The sequence below is a fragment of the Cyanistes caeruleus genome, chromosome 1, assembly GCF_971803275.1.
Source record: "Cyanistes caeruleus chromosome 1, bCyaCae1.hap1.1, whole genome shotgun sequence".
Lineage (NCBI taxonomy): Eukaryota > Metazoa > Chordata > Aves > Passeriformes > Paridae > Cyanistes > Cyanistes caeruleus.
The window spans coordinates 133,336,936-133,356,313 of record NC_141701.1 but is presented as its reverse complement, the minus strand read 5'-3'; the positions used below and the strand labels follow the sequence as shown (position 1 = coordinate 133,356,313).

Below are 19,378 nucleotides of genomic sequence, written 5' to 3'. Positions count from 1 at the left end.
CAGGTGGGAGCCTGTAACCTTGTTATTGTGCTACCAGCCCTTAACGGACTTCTGACAATTTGCCAGCTTATTGACTTCATTTGTAGTTTCTTGTATCCAAAACGTCCCTCAACAATGAATTGTACAACAGACCATCCTAAAATACTGTCTCCTTTGGCTTGGATTGTGTTACTTAATGATTTCACAGAATACCTCTCCTGTCTCTATTCAGGAAAATCTCTAATGATCGTTCTCTATGAAGCTTCTCTGTGACACTGGTGATTAGATATTTCTCTGCTAAACCTCAAGCTCTTTCTGAAAGGAACACAATTTACCCAAGCATTCTAGAAAGGGTCAAACATTTCCAATTATTTTTTTAATTTCCACCCACCCCCTCCCCCCCCAGTTTAATGTTCCAAAAATAAGGGTAAATAAACAATTACTTTATTTTGTTTTCCTTCTTCCTGTGTTTTCCACGCTAGGAAATAATACTTCTCTTGGGGACAATAAAGAGTAATCCACACTTTCCAGAGAAGTTGCAAGCAAAGAAGTTTGGTTAAGCTTGACCAGCTACATGTTCTGGAATACACCAGTATAAGTGCAGAATATCAACCTGATGCTTATAGAGAATACTGAAAAGTTTACACAAGTCTACAAAACTATTGATGTTACAAAACCTACTAAAATATTCTTTCAGAGGGGCTGTGAAATGGGATGCAAGATCTAAGATTTTTAATTTCCACAGTTCTGATGCTTGTTATATAGGAAATGAAATTTTAAATTTTCTTACTTAAAGGATATTATAGCTAACAAAGAAGATTAGTAAGTAAGTCATTAGCTTGTCTTAAATTGGTAAAAAGGGTATTTAGTTTACTAAAAGTCCCCCTGTACTATTCTTGTATGAAATACAATTATCACCACTAGAAATGCATGATAGAAATTTCATTACATTCTGAAACCTCACTAATTGCCACAGCAGACTCTTTTTGTTTGAAACAGAACCCCAAACCACTATAAAAATGGGTTTTAAAACAGAATTACACCAAAATTTACATTTACCACTTGAATTCAGAGTCTTTAATTACAGAAATGTCTGGTGGGGCTAGGGTGTTGATCTATCCTCTCTTCTTAGAAAAGTAATTGCAAGAAGCAGCAAGAATTGCAGAAGTAACTGGAGAGTGATTTTTGTGATGCTGTTTAGCTTATTACGTAGCAGATCACCAGAATCCCCAAAGAACCACTGCTCATCTCACTGAGGAGTGAGAAGGAAGAGTAGAGGGTGAAAAAGCAGAACAGCCTGTGTGACTGTTACCTAACACACCTAGTACTTTATGTGCGATTTTTAGCCCTTCCTATCTCTCTTGACAAGATGAATGATAAGAGCCTGGATGCTCACTATACATGTATTTGACACCAAACTGATATGTCAAAGTCATACCAAAAACCATAATGCAAGTACCTGTATATTCCAAAAAAAGCAGCACGACAGATAAATGTAAAAGTTGGAGCAAGAAGGTTGTTTTATACTTGTGTTCACAGAACACAGTGCTATTCTATATTCATAGCAAATGTATCATTCTAATTTTCAATCAATATTCCATTACTTTCTAAGCTAATATTTAATTGATAAAAAGATTAAAATTATTGTAGTGGATTTTTTTGTTTACTTTTCTTAACCACTTGTAAAATAGGAAAATATCAAATGCATTTTATATCTACTTAATTGCAATGTTATTTTGCTTTATTTGTTTTCTTCTGATTTTGGTCCTTATTTTTCACACTTAAGTGGAGAAACTTTTATATTTGAAGGGAATGAACAAGATGTTATATATGATACTCAGAATACTAAAATTTTTAGTAATGATGCCACATATGGCATTAATAGTTAACCATGGACTTAAAGATTGTACTTGCATTTTTAAATTTCATAAGAGTCAATTAAGAAAATGCAAAAATGATTTTTATAAAATCATCACAAAAGGATGATAGACTCCCTTATGTACTACTTAAATTTTGCAGTATCAAAGATTTAAAACCATCTTTGTTTATAGACATAAACATATAATCTGCATAAGCAAAAAGAGAATAACTGTATTGGGGTGAAGATAATGATTATTTTGTTAACCCTATGTTTTGTGATATAGTAAAGTTGCCCTAGGTCTCTTAAGACAGACATGACAGGTACGTGGTTTATATCATGACAAAAAGGACACTACAGTGCCCAAAATGGTTGAGATATAGAATTTTGCCATTTTTCACATATAATTTCCTTTTTTTTCATCAGAAACATGAATAAATAGAGCAAACTGAGACAGAAAAATTTTTCTAAAACGTTAAAATAGGATCTTTGCAATTTCTTCTGAGCAGAAACTATTTTAGATACGATTATTCCAAGGAAGATAAAAGCAAACACTATTCATCATCACTATGAGTAGGTTACCATGGACAGAATCTTATTTTACTACCTTTTCAAATGTTTATCTGAAGAAAAGACATGTAAGTAAACTCCTCAGTATGAAAATAAATGCAGAACAAGTAAAGAGACAAGGACACTCAGTGGGTTTTTTTCATGTTGAAACAAGTATCTCATATAATTAAAAGGAATAGTTTCTAAGGAACTCATTTTTAACTTGATATATATTATATATATATTACAACCTTGTATAATTTCTTGCAGATAATATCCTTTGCAGAGGAAGAGAAACTCTAGATCAATAAAGCTGCAAAATTTTTATAAGCATGTGTATTTGGGACTATTTTTAATACTCATCTGTAGCAGTATTTGACAGAGGTGCTTAATTTTTTCTGAGAAAGCTGTGTTCCTTTTGTTTAAATAGTTTAGCTCTAAATTTACCTTTTCCTCCTCCAGCTACTCCATCGTTCTCATTGATGTCACATTTAACACTCTGGTGTAAAACATCTGATGGAACAGCAACAAATGTCACCATGGTTTAATGGCATCTACAACAAAGCTTTCTTGACAAAATTAAGATTCTGAGGCTTATTGGGAGCAGGTGTGAGCCAAGGGAGTCTGCTGTTGCCTTTGGGTTTCTGCCAGAGCATCCAATTAAAGGGCCTAGAGTTTCGTACCTATAGAGTCCAAAACTTTCAATAGAGAATCTGACTTTCAAGAGGTTCTCAAATGCCTTTCTTTGCTGCTTTGAATTTTTGTCTGACAGCTCCTCCTTTCCCTAGGAGTTGGTGTATAGGCACAATTGTTTATACACTCCCAAAGCTGGCTGCCCATGCTTAGCAAACAAACTGAAAATGTGAATTTGAGGGATTAATTATTGATAGTGATTATTTCTCTGACTGGGCTCAACAAATGACCTACTTACATAGGGAGAAAAGAGGAAGAAGAGACATCTCAGATGTATGATTATCTCACACATTTAGAAGAGGAAAAAGAACATGGAAGGAGTGACAAAGATTTAGACTCTTTGGCCCTAGAGTTTAGGAATCTAGTACAGGAATCTCTGTAAAACCTTTAAGAACTGACAAGATGTTCTGTTTAGAAAAAGACAAGATTATGAAGCCAAGACTTGTATTTTTACCAGAAAATTACTTGAAAGTTCTATTTTATTTTCAGATTTTCATGGAAAAAATCCATTCTTAAGTGGATCTAAACACTTCATTTGAAGCATTATTTTGACATACAAGACTTTAAGCATGTGGCATGAAAGTAGTGAAACCCTAACTCTATGGGATGTGGAGAACACAATATAGAAAATATAGAAGCTACAGCTTCAATACTGTAACACAGCCTGTAGACAACCTAAAACTAACTGGGAGGCTGTTCTAGTACACATCTCAGTAGAAAAACTTCAAATACAGTGTATTTAAACACTATACACTTAAAAGAAAGTTTGGAAAGAAAAAGGAAGACTGGAAAGAGATCAGCACTGGGCAGCTTAGAAACAGAACACAACTTGCTCTCTTCAAAACTTCCAAGTTTTGAAGTGTTGTAGGTTGTGACAGCAAACTCCATTATGGAATACACAATACACAATAATGAACATCAGGTCTTGATCTTTTCCTTCACTTATACCCCATGCCCCTCAAAAATGACTATGAGAAACAAAACTAGATCAAAATAATATGAGATCTTTGAAATTCCCCATGCAGAGCTGTGCAAGTACAATTTCTATTTCTACAAAAGGTCTTGCAGAAAATGAACACTCTCCTTCCATGTGCCGTTTTGCATCCACAGTAGCAGTAATTCCATTTCCTCCAAAGAGGATAGAATTTCTCTCTGCTTAAAAATAGCATTTTGGGAAATAATAATGAACAATCTGAAGAAAATATTGCAATATATCAGATTAAAAAGGAAGGTGGGAAATGTTTATTTTTATAATATGGTGTGGGGAGAAGAGGGTGGTAATTTTAGGACCAGTTGACAATCAAGTGAACCAATGTCTCCTCTAGTAACCCTGCAGAATATCCAAACGGAAATAAACAGACCACATGTAATCAAAGATAAATAATATGTACAATATTTAAAAGATGAGAAAATAAGTCAAGATTTATAGCTGTAACTTACTTAATAATACCTTTCTCCAAGCGATTTTTTGACTCAGTCTAACCCAGCAGCCAAATATTTTGTATTGTTATATTTTCTGGCATTATATAATTAAAATTTAATTTGTAACTTTTTAAAAATAAGGCAAAGCAGAGGATATTCTTTTGAACAGTCTTTAAATTATTGAATCAAACTGTTTTGTAGTAGATTTGGATAAGAGTTTTTCACCAAATCCTTGAAAAACAAAAACAGTATTATTTTAAATAAACTTATTCAAAATATTAAAATTAAGTGGTTTAGGGGCAAAAGTTAAAGCAACCACAAGAACAAAAAATATTTTACATATTTCCTCAAAAACCCCTACAAACTTATTTTGAAGTAAAATTGATCAGACAGTTACAAATAGCTTTGAGATTGTGCAGTTATTTAGATACTCTCAGTGTTTTACAATGTAGCAAATAAACACTTCACAGCTTAGAAGGATCATACCTGAAATGGCTTAGAACTGCTGATGAAGAGTGTCTGTCTGATCCATCTGTTTTCTTGATTTCCAAACTTGTACCACAACAGCCATCCCTTAGTATTACTCACAGTTCTTTGGAAGACTGACAGCTTATAAACTTCTTTTCCAAACATATGATAATGAAAGCGGAAAACACAGGTTCCATTGCCAGAAGGGTGGAAGAGAGGACTAAGCAAAACTGCTTTATCTTGGAATTGGCGTGGCTCAGAGGATTCCAGGTAAAGGTAGTGTCCTCTGGCTGTGCCCGTGGTGTGGTCCTTCAATGGGCCTGTATTAACTGTGGGGGTTGGACCCCGTATTCTGATCCAGTCAAAGTCATCCCATACATCCTGCTCCCAATTGCACAGCCCTTTTTCAAAGTCACACTGTAGGTCAGGGTCTGAAACGTAAAGAGAACAGACTGTCAAAAAATAAAAAGCGGATAGTGCTTTAATAATTTTTTTAATCCTTGCAAATATTCATTTCTAAAATATAGCTGTCAAATTGTACCTAAGTTATTGAACAAAGAGAACTGTGAGTAAAACTATCCATATTATTAATTTTATGTATTATTAAAATTATAGACTATAAAGTTTTTTAACTGAAAGTGACCAAATCAAAGGAGTTAAAATTGAGGTTAATTGGATTAAATAAACCACACCATACTGCCTTGTAGGTATGTATGCTAAATGATCTAATGCAATTTTGCTTGATAGATGTAGTCCTAAAAACACATTGTGGTTTAGATCTTTATTATCCTCAATAATATTAAAAAAATAATTTTATCAAGGCTAAATAAAAGATTCTAATACACAACTGGTTTTTTATTTGACACCAAGGCAAAATGTATTAATTACTTCTAATATAAAACAATAAAATGTGTCAGAATTGGTGATCTTACATTTTAACTTTATATCTGCTTTTCATAAGCAGTAACTGATATTATATCAATTTTTTTAAAATTAAGTCGTTGCATTAAATGGTGTTTAAAACTGCAACTCAAACCTTATTGTAGACCTCAAAATGGGTTATAAAGAAGCTAGGCATTGCACAAGTAGAAAAACTAAGATAAGCTGGAAAGCCTTCACTTTCTTTTGCATTTACAGCAATTTTAAGTTGATATTCAGCAATTATTACTGCAGACTGACATCACCTCAAGCATGTAAGGTGTCCCCCATTTCTCAAACTGATTGTGATTTGCATAATTTAGTTACCTCAGGAAGTGATAAAGAAAATGCTAGTTAATTTAATTTTATATTAATGTTCTTGAGTTCTTAAAATTGATGAATGCATGCTTCAGGGGAAAAACCATCAACACCACCATTCAGCAATCAAGGTGAATGTCAAAATGTGAATGACTCATAGCTTTCCTCAGTACTTTCAAGTTCTTCTTTTGAAGAGGACAAATATGTTCAGCATTGTCCTGGGATGACTTTATGATACTGCTATCCCCAATCGTCTGGTTTATGTTATATATTAAGTTCTGCACCTTTAGGACTGGCTCTGAGAGTGAAGGGGGGGAAGAAGAAGCACACAGTTTGTGTTAAAGAAGAACATCACTCCCACACACCCCGCTCCTGGACTGTGGTGTCTGCAGCACAGACAGACAGCGGGACAGAGCTTCTCTCTGGCTTTTAGTTAGTTTTAGCTAGCTGAGGCAGAGGAGTTCCCTGGACCTTTGGTTTTTCCCTTTTTTCCTGGATCTGTGCAAGCCTGCTCTGGACTGAACACCCAGCCAAACCCCAGGAGCTCAGGCCTGTGGCCCACCGGGGCCTGGGCCTCGGCACTTTCCAGCGCCAGAGGGACTGATAAGAACCTGAGTGAGCCGAGCTACACCACATGAAAAGGACTTTTCTTCCTAGACTTGCCATCCTATCGAACAGAGAGAGGTTTTATTATTTAATATTATTCAATTTCTGTTAAATAAACAGCTTTTTCCACTTCTCTCCAAGGAAATTATTTTTTTGTTCCCAGACCAGCTGGGGGGGGGAGGGGTCATTTGAATTTTAATTTTTTTCCCTGGGGAAACCCCCATTTGGAGTTTTTCTCCCAAATTTGCCCTAAACTAGGGCAAGCATGACTCATATCTTTAGTATATTTAGATATATAATCGATGTTTTAACTTTTTGTTGATAGGAAGAGTATATGTCCTAAGAAGAGCTAGGACATACACTTCTCTCAGTCCATCAGTACATCTTAGGCTGTAATATTTGTCAGTAAAATCAGACAGCACATTGAACCAAAACCACTGTCTGACTTTAAATCCTCTCTTTTCAAATAAACTTTTCAAATAATGTTTGTGTTTTACACAAGATAAAGTAATACAGTTGCTTTGGATAAAGGAGATAGAATTCCATTTACTCTCAGTTTAACTCACATGCATTTGTGTTTAAAGCTATCATTCTGTTTTATCTCTGCCTATACTGAGAGGAATCATCACTGGCTGTTGCAATTCTGTGCTCTTTAGTCCAGGGGTGAACTGGCAAGTGGATTTTTGTGTGGTTTAGGTAAGCAACCGGTTTTTATTGTACTTACCACAGTTGTCTTCATCCGATCCATCGCCACAGTCATCCACAAGATCACAGACCAATAAACTGTCAATACACGCTTTTGTGTCTCTGCACCAGAAGTGATTTGGACCTTCACAACTTAATGCTGGAGGCGGGAGAGCACAGTTTTCAAATCTAATATCATCAATTGCTGAGACGCCCTCATAAATACCCAGGCTGATTTTATCAAGTGAAAATTGGAAAGGATGTGGAAGGCGTCCAAGCTGAATGACTGCCCTCAGCCACTGATTTCCCTCGCTGTAATACGTCCTCCAAAGGACAGTAGGCTTTTTCAGCCCATCCACAAGCAATTGCAGCTCTGCTGCCCCAACTGACTGCCCATAATTGTAGTACCTAAGATGATAAAAATAAGACTGTTAAGTGGGGAAATGATGAAAAGGGACCATATCATTTACAATGACCAGTATATTTTCTGTTATAGCTCTGTGATATTTAGGAAATCCACAGAGCCTGTAATTCAATCCACTTTCTGAATGAGAAATGCTGCTATATCATTCTAGGCCTTATCTAAAGACTTGAAAATTTTGAGAGAAAAAGAATACTTCATTAAATTGAATTAAATTTAAATTGAATTGAATAAACTTATAATTGAAGAGACACATTTGCTTTCATATTAAGCAACAAACACTGCTCGCTCAGATGCATAATGTCCTTTTATAAGTACATGATTGTAAAGTTTCAAGAAAGAAAAACAGAACATTTACTGAATGATAAGTATGCCTTCTATCTATGTTAGTTATTGTTAACATGTTGCCTTCTACAGCATTTAAAGCTATTAAATACTTTAGGCTGGTAATTATGCAACACCACTGGGAGCAGAAGCACATATACAACCAAAAACTTGTAATGTCCAACTTCAAGTCATGTATCTTGGATACATCTATGGCAGATGTATTTGACATCACAGAGACAAACTGCACTTAATAACATCAAGGTCAGGCCAAACCTTCATTTAAACAGTAGCACAAATTTGGCTTTACTAAACAAATTATCAAAGTTATTTTTTTTCTGTCTACCTTTGACAAGTTTGCACAAAGACTGAGACAAGACAATTACTGAAAATATTTGGGTTTGATTGTTGATTTCTAGTTGCAGGGTTTTGTTGTTTTGTTTTGGAGTTGCTTTTTTTTCTGTGTATATGAAAAAAGAAGTGAAAGCAAAGAAATAATTCTCACACTGGAACTTTTACTTAGAAATGATGTGATTTTGAATATTGTAGGTGACTCAGGGACCTATTTGATTTTTTAATGCTTTTCTTTTCTTGAAATAAATTCCACATTTTCAAATTTACTTAACCAAAAAACTGTTAGCAAAAGGACTATGGTATTTGCCCATGTATATACAGGCACAGTCCTTTACTATAATTTCGCTCAGAGCCTGACAGCAAAGTCATGTCATGTTTCACTTCTTTCCTCCAAGTGTTTCATCTTTTATCTGTGTATTGTTCACAATGAAGACAATATGCTGACAGAATAAATAAATATTTCAGAGAAATATGCATCTATTTCAAACTATAACCTCAATTTCAGTCCAAGAGAAACAATGTGAGATGGTCCAGGAATTTTAAATGTAAATTATTCCATACCAAAAGGACAGTGTGCAATTTGATCCAGTTTGCCTGAACTTTGGGCTTCGTAGTTGAGCTATTTGTGAAATGCTGTTCTTTTTCTTCAGAATGAACATAAAATGACCTGTTAAAATAAAACAAAAGACAACTTTTCAGGCTAAACAAATAAAGGGTTTGTAAAGGTTTCTACAGCGTTCACGGCCTCCACTTAAAATCTGGTCAAAGAGCAGGTTTACCTATTCCACTTCTCTGTTTCTAGGCCTGCCTTACCTTCGGGTTTGTTATAGGTGTGATCCCGTGGAGGAGCTTGCTTCTGAAATGCAGGTGGAAGAGCACTGCTGGAGCTTCTTACCCAGTCAAATTCATCTGCATTTGCAGTTTCGATCCAGCCACAGCTCTCTCTTTCAAAATCACACACAGAAGCTGAAATTAAGAAAGAGACATTTCATTTCTGTATACAGCATTACTAAAAAATGCTTTGCAGCATGAAAAGTAAATAAAATGTTTTTAATATGTCATCAATGCTCTAGAAATAAGTCTAGGGGCATGGAGAGGCAGAGTGGCTTCATACCAGACTTGAGGTATTTGCTTGTTAACAGTAAAAGAGCAGCCACAGAGGAACAGCCAAGTCTTCACTGTGTGCCTTGTACTCAGTGAAATAGCTCCTTCTCTCTTGGGGTGCTTCAGCCAAAGGACTCAGAGCAGGTGAGGAGGTGCTGAAAACAAAGCTCACAGTCCTCCTGGTATGGAGCAAAAACATTGGGCACACAAAGCAGCAACAAATCTTCTGCAAGATCTTTTTTATTATTTTAAATTTTATTTTTATTTTTAAAATTATTTTACTATTTATTTGTTGGAGCCAGAAATTAAATCCCCTTTTTCTTAAATGCCAGCAAGTATACCGATAACAAAATTATTCCTCTATTCGTAATTGGAATAAAGTTAAATATCAGGCATTGGTGAGACACTATGATACTGGTAATCCCTGAAACACAAACTACTGATGTGAAAAAGATCTGAAAAGCATATTCAGCTTCATTCTTAAATTCCTTGATTAAAAGAGAAGTGATATTTTAGAAAATGTACATATTACCAATAAAGGTAAATAAAAGGAGTGGAAGGGTGTCATTTATGAATGAACACAAATTATCATAGAATCGTGGAATGGTCTGGGTTGGAAGGGACCTTAAAGATCCTTTAGATCCAACCCCCTTGCTATAGGCAGGGACAGCTCCCCTTAGACCAGGCAGCTCAGAGCTCCATCCAACCTGGCCTCAAACACTTGCAGGGATGAGCTATTCACAGCTTCTCAGGGCAACCTGTTCCAGTGACTCACCACTCCCACAGTAAAGAATTTATTTACACCAGATTTTTCTCTCCAGCATTTCATAAAAAATCTTTGTTAAATCACAAAATATTAAATTTTTTTTATTCCTGCAAATATTACAGGCTTTAAATGGGAAATATTAAGAGAATTATTTAAAGACTTTAAGAAATAATTTATGAATCATATACAGAGAATGAATAAAGCAAATATCCAGGTGTGACTGTCAGAATTCTGCAATTATTTTATAACTCTTACCACAGCTTTCAGTGGTCATAATACACTATGGTCATAGTATGGTATGTAGAATATGCACATATCAGAATCATATGAAGTCCCCTGAGGGATAAGATTACATCTGTGTTTATTTATGGAAAATATGGGAGGTTTTCTCTATTTGTTGTGCTTGATTTTGTTTGTTTTCCTCTTTAGAAACTATGTTACCATGTTATACATAATGTTTTGAAAGAATGAAAAATTACCAATGGCTGTAGCTTCTAAAAAGAGAAGGTTTTGTAAATTAATAAGCAATTAAAATTCCACAGTTTGCTAAAAAATACTTCTACTGGAAGTAGAATATGGAAGAACAAATAATGTTTAAGAGATCAAAGAAAATATATGTTTGCTCTATATATGGTGTACGTGGGTCAGAAATCCAACAATAAAATGACATAAATCAAATGTGACTAAGAAACAGAAGGAAGGAATTTTTTGACAGAAAGTTTAAATTAATACAATGAAGACAAAATATATCTGCAAATATTCATGGACCTAAGCATGAGAGAAATTACTGAAAATCCCCAGAGAGAATATAATGAAAAAGGAATATGGACAGCTATTTTTGATTTGCTTTTTACTCGATAGAAGAACCCATCACATATTCCCAGGAGAACAGCAACAAAGAATATGACAGACCTTGGACACAGATGGTTACACCAAATGAGGCAAATAAACAAGATAAAACTGTTAAGTCTGAGCCCAGACTTCTTGCATCTGTAACTTGTAACACAGACAAAACAGAAAAGAAAGGATGCACTAGACCATTTAGCTTAAGCATGGATGAGTACACTGAGATAAAATAACCCTGAAACCTTCAACTAAATCTCAAACCAACTATTTAACACCTAGGGAAAATACAAGAATAAACCAAGCTGGTAGACCCTGGGTGAAATGCGCTTGGATCTTGATGCTTGATGACACTTCAATTATCTAATTGTCTTGTCCCATAGCTCCTCTGACTGGCACTTCCATTTCAGACAGACTATTCAGAAAAAAAGTCTCTTGCTTGGGTACTTTTGTACTTTCTCTCACAGTGAACTCACACAATCTAATCTGCTTTTTCTCCTAAGACTTTTGTTTTTGCTTTCCTCCCATTCCTTTTTTATTTCCCTCACATGCTGCCTTTATACTGTAACCAACACATAAGCCTCTGCCAGGCTGTCTTCTCTTCATGTGCTGGTTCCTTAAACTTGTTTTGTCATCCTTGCTGTGTTTTTACATTCAACCTACCAAAATTTGTCATCTTTTCTATATTTTTAATTTATAAAATTCTTCAACCATTTGTTTGATACTTTTTAACTGCTAGTGGTATCCATGCCACCTGTATGAATACATTTTTCTTTGCTGCCCATTTAAGCACCATTTTTAACAAGCTCCCTCCCTAGTCAAGAAGGAATCAGTGATCCTGTGAGCATCACATTTCAGAGTGGTTGGCTTTGTCTATGCTTTGAGAAAAGCTGCCTTTACAGCTTCATCAGATTCAGTTTTTCTGAGCTGACTTGTTACCACAAACCCCTGGATTTCTTTCTGATTTTGGGTTCTTATGTGAAGTACTTTCTCCCTTTCTGTTTTGAGTAGTTCTATTCTAAGGCCTTCACAAATCAGATGTGCAGTTTCTCTGTTAGGTGAGTGATGCCTAACATGAATTTAATAAACAGTCCTGCTCAGAACAGCATTTTAAAAACATGTGTTTAAGATCTTAGCATTTCTTTCTTTCTCTACAACCCCCAAATCTCTCCTTGTCTTTCAGCCCATGTAAGTGTATACAGAATGCATCATAAATTAAAAAAAAAAACACCCAAAACCAACCAAGTGAAGAGATAATACCATCATTATTGCTTATAGTATTTTCTTTCACTTAAAAACTGATATATTTCATCATATATAAAACCTAAATATTTCAATATACCAATAAACTTTAAACTATTTTCTAATCAGTAATTTTAGGGTAAATGTAAGAACTTCTTGTTAGATGGAAAAAATGAAATTATCATCAGTTCTAGGAACCAGCTTAACTCTGGACACAGTCATCTTAAACTATTTTAACCCTCTTTGTAATACAAACACTCTGAAACACACATCTGCCTCCCCATTTTTATGTTTTCTATCCCAGCTCCTATTTACTAATTTCATTATATACACTCTATAAAATAACACCATAATTTTTAGGTGTAGTGGCCTAATTTCTACAGAGACAAACTGAATAGAGAACAGCTAAAAAATAACTGCAAAAGTTCATCAGCAAGAAGCAATGCTAACTGGAACAAACAAACAAAAGACAAAAAGTAAGTCACTTTGCTTTTTGTTTAAAATCAAACAAGTCTGATCTTTACAAAATCAAAGGCAGAGTTTCCCCTTCCATCAATTTTCATCTCCAAATATTAACTGCTACAATTTTGAAAAAAAAAAGGAACCAAACTACCAGTCCTCCAGAAAGAAAACAAACTAGGAATAAAAATCAACAACAAAACACACATCAAAAAATCAAAACAAAAACAAAACCAAAAAAACCCCAAAAACTAAACCAAAAATTCCACGGTTAAAAATAAAGGTTTAAAACAAATACATGTGGAAGTGTCCTCTACAGATGGTTACAGGAACAAAGCACTCCAGAACATTTTCTTTTGATAAATTCTGTTGAATTGAAATCCATTTTAATAGCCATGAAATTACAACAGACTTCTTTGTGCTTTCAGTTATGTGGGCTTTTTAGTATTAGACAGACATGATTTGTAGGTAACACAAGGGTCTATATCACTTGTGAAATTAGAAATACCTTTGCTTCTAAGGAAGACAAAACATGCAGATTAAACAGATTTTGTTTTAAATAAATCTAGTGACATCACTGTGCACCTACATTTTAACAAGTAACTGCACTAAATGTTTCCTGACTTAGCTGTAGAATTTACAAAGATAGATACTTTTACGTAGGGGAAAAAAAAAATCTAAAAAAATTCTACAAAACTGAAGGGAAAGTTTCTGTTTTTATTGAAATATACAAAAATAAGATCCAATGGTCACTATTTAGGTCTTCTTGTTATTCACCCTGTTTTTTCTGCCACTGAAGCTCATTCAATATTTTCTATCAAAGTGCATAATTTTCTGGAAAACAAATGAGTAACTACACAATGACACATAGGTTTTTCAAAAAAAAATACTACGCAGATATTTTCTGAAAGTAGACAAGTTAGACTTACAACTTTCAGGTTCTATAGAAATCCTGAAAGTGTGTGTGGCCTCTGTCAGACAAATGCCCTTGCTCTTTCCTCAGTGCTCTTCTTTTCCACAGGAGATATCCTGTTTAACCTATTACACAACTGCTCTTCTGTGACCCGTTATCTCAGCCCTGGTATCACTGGAAAACCAGAAATCCTCACTCTCTTACCTCATTTCTCCAAGCAGTTCCCTGCTCCAGGTCCTGTCAGCTCTCTGTCACTTAACAGCCACAGTTTATACTGATCCCTCCCAAAATATCACTCTTCCACATCTCTGTTTTTCACCCCCATTCACTATTTTTAATTATTCTCTCTTACCAGCTACTTAATCTTCCATTCTTTTTCTCTCTCCTGACACTGTATCAGAGGCACTTTGGTCAGCTGGTCTCAGTTCTCCCCCCAGAGCAGCCAAGGTCCCTCCTGCCCAGGCTTCTTCCAGCCCCGTGGTTATTTCTCTCCTACACCTCAAGAAATGCAGCCATTTCTTGCCTACTGCCAAAGGTGTTTTCCTTTCTCTGCAAATGGGATTTCAGTCCCATCCCTTCCCATTTAACTTCCATGAACTGATCCTTCTCCAGTTATCTAGACACTTCCAGTAATAGATACCTTCTCCAATTTACAAGCTGGCAATTCTTTCAGTCCCTGAACTTGAGCTGGTCTTTCTGATCTGGATGTTGTTTCTGATCTCACCTTTAAGAATTACTGATTTGTCTGGCTGAAATGGAGTATGAGAGACACTTTGGTATGTAAGATTTGACTCTAAAAATGAGATTTAGGAAGATTACTGTAATAAATTAATAATTGTAATTACTGTATAATTACAGCAGAAGTGTTATGCTTTGCCAAGATTACTAACGGTAAATATGGAGAATGTTTCTTATAATACTGAGGAGACTTTTATTACTTACATGTGGGTAGCCATTAGAAGCCAAATAATATTTATCTTTAAACAATTATACCACAAAAGTAGTTTTGAAGAACCAATATGTGCATCCTTCTCTTTACTTGCCTTCTAACTCAAATTAAGGTATATGAATCTGTGTACAAACATATAGATTATGTCCAGTTTATGAATTACTTAATTTAGGGCTATCCTTAGCATGCTTGTGCTGCACTAAATTGTAGAACATAGAAATAATAACTATTAAGTATATCTTTCATTTAGACATAAATACAAAACAATACCTTGTGTTTATGTCTGCTGGTTGGGGCCGTGGTGTAGTTAATTTTGTTCTCAGTAGCTGATAAAGGGCTGTATTTTGGATTTGTGCTGGAAACAATGTTGATTATTCAGGGATATTTTAATTATTGCTGAGCAGTGTTTATATAGAGCCAAGGCCTTTCCTGCTCCTCACACTGCCCCAAAAGCAAGGAGGTTGGGAATGCACAAAAAGTTGTGAAGAGACGCAGGCAGGACGGCTGACCCCAGCTGAACCAAGGGATAGCCTACATCCTGTGGTGTCACACTCAGCAGTGGACAGTGGGAGATGTTCCCAGTGATGGTGCTGATTTCCCAAGTCACTGTAATGTGTACTGGGGCCTGCTTCCCTGGGGATGGCTGAACACCTGCCTGCCTGTAGGGTGAATGAAATCCTTGTTCTGCTTTGCCTGTGTGTGTGGGTTTTGCTTTCTCTATTAAACTGTCTTTATCTCAACCCATGAGTTTTCTCACCTTTACTCATTTGATTCTCTCTCCCATCTCACCAGGGGAGTGAATGAGCAGCTATGTGGGGCTCAGCTGCCAGCTGGGGCTCCACCACGGCAGTCCTTTCTGGCTTGGAGGGTTTGAGATAATGACAAGTTTGATTGGAATGTATTGGATCAAATTAATATCAAATTTATTGATTTTTAGATATTGATTGGCACACTCCTGTGCTTACCATGGGGTCTGCTTTCCTGACTGTTGATTAGAGCCTAGTGCTCATTATTTGCTGCCTCTTGCTTTCACTGCTTGCTACACTGCTTATCTCCTTCCTCTCCTGTGCCTGGGAGCATTTAGATAACCCCTCAGGTGATGTTCCTGCTGGAAGATGGCCAGGTCCTGCTGCTTCTGCACTGGAAAGAACAGGCTGGAACTCCAGAGAGGACTCGAGTCAAAGGGACTGTGACCTGTGGATGAGGCCACATGAGATCTGGACACCCTGGTGTGTCTGTGGTTGAGAATAAGCTCATGCCAGAGCAGGTTCATCTTGAAGCACCTGTGGCCATGGTTATGTCTGTGTGGCAGCAGGTGTCACTCTGAAGGGTAAGTACACCTCAAAGGATCTGTGGCTGTGGCTAAGTCAGTGCTGCAACAGGTACACCTCAATACATCAGTAACAGTGCATGAGGTCAGGCTGCAGCACCTCAAAGCATGTGATCAAGGATAAACCTGTGAAAATATGCTAAATTTTATATAAATTTAAATTATTTTATATAAATGTAAAATATTTCATATTAATTTTATATAGAAACCCATATAATTATTCCTCATAATATACAAATAATTCGTCTACAACATAAGTAGACAGAGAAAAAAAAAAAAGAACACAAAAGACAGAGCATAAAGGAGAAATTAGCAAAGGTCAGACAGAATATCAAGAAGACATTTATGTTACAAGATTGCTTTCCAACCTGATCTTATTCCTATTCCATCAACATAATTCTTAAGATGCAAGAGTGAGCATTTAGACTACACTAAATCCACTGGATGTAGACCATAGAAGTCATGCTACACACTCATCTTCCAGAGCACAAGCACAAAATGTGATAGGTGTGTTGGGTCACTGCTCTAAATCTGCAGTTTGAAAGAGGCTGTCGCATTTCTTCTCTGCTTTAATGCATGGAAGTCAAGTATAAAAAGTATAAAAAGCTTTATGGCCATAGTAAATTCTTCATCTGTAGAAGAAAAGCTGTGATCTAATAGTCAGGGGTAGCAGCACTCAAGAAAGAAAACATTTTGGCAGTCCCTGAAGTGGTAATCTTCAACTGAATTCTCCCAGGCCTGACAGAAAAAAGGTACTCATTTGAGTGGAAGTGAAAAATCAAGAGATATCTCAAGGATTAATACTGGGAGTTTAAAAAATTATATGGAGACCTGGCTTATTCAGTAGATGTAGTGGACCTGAGGATCTAACTAAATCATCTTGCAGGAGTTGAATATTAAAAGATTTAAATGAAACATATATTGGAAGACATTTTAAGACTATGTAATATCTTTACCTGGTTCTCATACAAAGACAAAAAAATTACCAAGATCAAGGTGCATGCAATCACTGTTAGATGGAACACCATGGAAAAAAAAAATGTTAATATTGATGAAAGTAACAATGTAGTTGGAAGAGGTGAACAAAAATCTGTGCTTAGCCAAGTACAGACATAAGGAAAATTGTCTGAGAAATATGAAATTCTTGCATCCAAGTGCAGGAATGTGCAAAGAAAATACAGAAAGTAATGATGCACTACATAAGCATGAAGATGATGAAAAAGTATTTGGAAAGAATTATAAGAGCTATTCTAGTGCTGCAGGCTACCAGATTAATGTGCTGAAAGGCAAGTTTATTGCTTGGAAACAGACAACTTGCCAAACTGTTTGCAGGGCCCTTTGTGTACCTACATTCTGCTTCCCACATTACAAGCTGTAGTGCTAGCACAGACTGAGCCAGCTCAGCAATAACAATGATTTATAAGTAGTCAGCAATATACTTAGAGCAAAGATCACCATAAATATAATGGTTCCAAAGTTTAACCTTTAGCATGGCATTGTTAAACTATTGCCTTGACAAAAGAGACTTGTGAAAAAAGTTTATTCAGTCATATAATTAGAGGAAAAATGTAAAACAAAATCAGTTGCCATAAAGGCTACTTGTAATTAAGGGTGGTCTAGGACTGCTTGAACACCTAGGTGGACATTTGTTGTCAGCCAAAGGTTAAATGTTGAAATGGAAACAAAGGCTGAATAGTTAAAAGGAAATATAAATGGCCACATAAACCAGATGTTAATTTTCTTGATTAAAAGCTACCACTTCATTGCTATCCCAGTCCAGTGAAAGCTAAAGTGCATGCAGCTAAATCTACTTAGAACATTTTTTAATTAAACTATTGATTTGGAAGTGTTATGTTTTTGTCAGAGAACAAACACCCTGTACCTGAATTTAAAAAGGGTAATGGGAGAAAAATCCAGACTATCATTGGGCAATGCTGCATAAAGTATGTAATCATAAGTAGATAAAACAAAGTAAATTAAAAATTTGAGTATTATGTAAGTTTTAACATGAGTAACATGGAGAGGGAAGCAGTAAAAAAGTAAAAACTCTTTGCTGTTGTGCCCAGTGAAATGAGAAGAAACCACAGACTCTTGTTTTAATGCAAGGGTGATCAATCACTGGAACAGGATGTCCTGACTGGCTGGGTAGTCTCCATTCCCACAGATATTCAGAACCTAACTCTGTCAAGCTCAGGGAATTCTGCTCTAAAGTTTAACCACTTAGCAATCTTCAGACATTCCTTCCAACCCAGCTGTGCTTCAGTAACATCAGAATTTTCTTTACTCTGGCACAAAAGAGGAAAGATATTCTGCTTAGTGAACATCTAATAGTAATTTCTGATTTTAGCTAGGCAAACTGTTATCAAGTAAAACAAGATGCAGTTTTATACATCAAAGCTCTGTATATTTTGGATACCAGTCTTTCTAAACACTTAAAACCCTCAATACCTGTGCTCTAGCTGAAGTGGATTAAATGCTAAAATTGAAGAGAATGTTCATAGAAGCTGTAATTATTTCTTTTACCTGCAAATAGTCAAATAGATCTTTGTTTACCTGAGAAACAACTCTCAAATCTCCAAATAAAAACCATAAAATATGAACAGTGAAATTGGATTATATTAGCATCTCTAAAGAAGTTTATGGTTTTTGATGCGTAACAGGGCATAGAAAATTTGAGAATCTTGTCTACAATTTTTCTGTCATTTGTGCTGAATGTGCTAGAAAGCATCATGCTCTATTTTTAAAAAGGAAACTTGCATTAAATATTGCTCATGGCTACTCCTTTTGAAAATGCATCACAAGTTCTACAGTAAAGTTGATGGTTCAAAGCAAGAGACTCCTTTTCAAAAGTGTAAAGTGTAACTGTGATTTCTTATGCAAAGCAGGAAACTGAATGAATCAAAAAGACTTTTGAAGCTGCGTATTAGAGACCCTGAAACAGTTCCAAGCTCCCTGCTGTCTGTACAGTGGAGAGGGATTCTGAGATGCATCACCTCTCTCTACCTTCCCACGTGCTTGTTTCCATGCAGAGAAAGCCCAGGCATGTGGCCCTGACAGGAGTCATAGCACATCCAAACAGAAAATGATGACTCAGATGAAGTTATATCTGTGACCAGGCTTGTGGTACAGCAGCGGTGCAGCTGTGGCATCTTCACATCAAAAGTAAGTATGTAAAACA

The 19,378-nt window shown here is 35.8% G+C and overlaps 1 protein-coding gene across 2 annotated transcripts in view; it reads right to left on the bottom strand.

The window, feature by feature from the left end:
- Positions 1–19,378, bottom strand: part of MALRD1 (MAM and LDL receptor class A domain containing 1) — a 246,864-nt gene that overhangs the window by 176,381 nt on the left and 51,105 nt on the right. For both annotated transcript variants that reach the window (XM_086859185.1, XM_023920197.2), the window contains exons 15-18: positions 9,408–9,560; positions 9,156–9,261; positions 7,536–7,903; positions 4,988–5,400 (exon numbers count right to left, since the gene is read on the bottom strand). In XM_086859185.1, the coding sequence (XP_086715311.1) occupies positions 4,988–5,400; positions 7,536–7,903; positions 9,156–9,261; positions 9,408–9,560 (1,040 nt within the window). The remainder of the gene's footprint in view (positions 1–4,987; positions 5,401–7,535; positions 7,904–9,155; positions 9,262–9,407; positions 9,561–19,378) is intronic.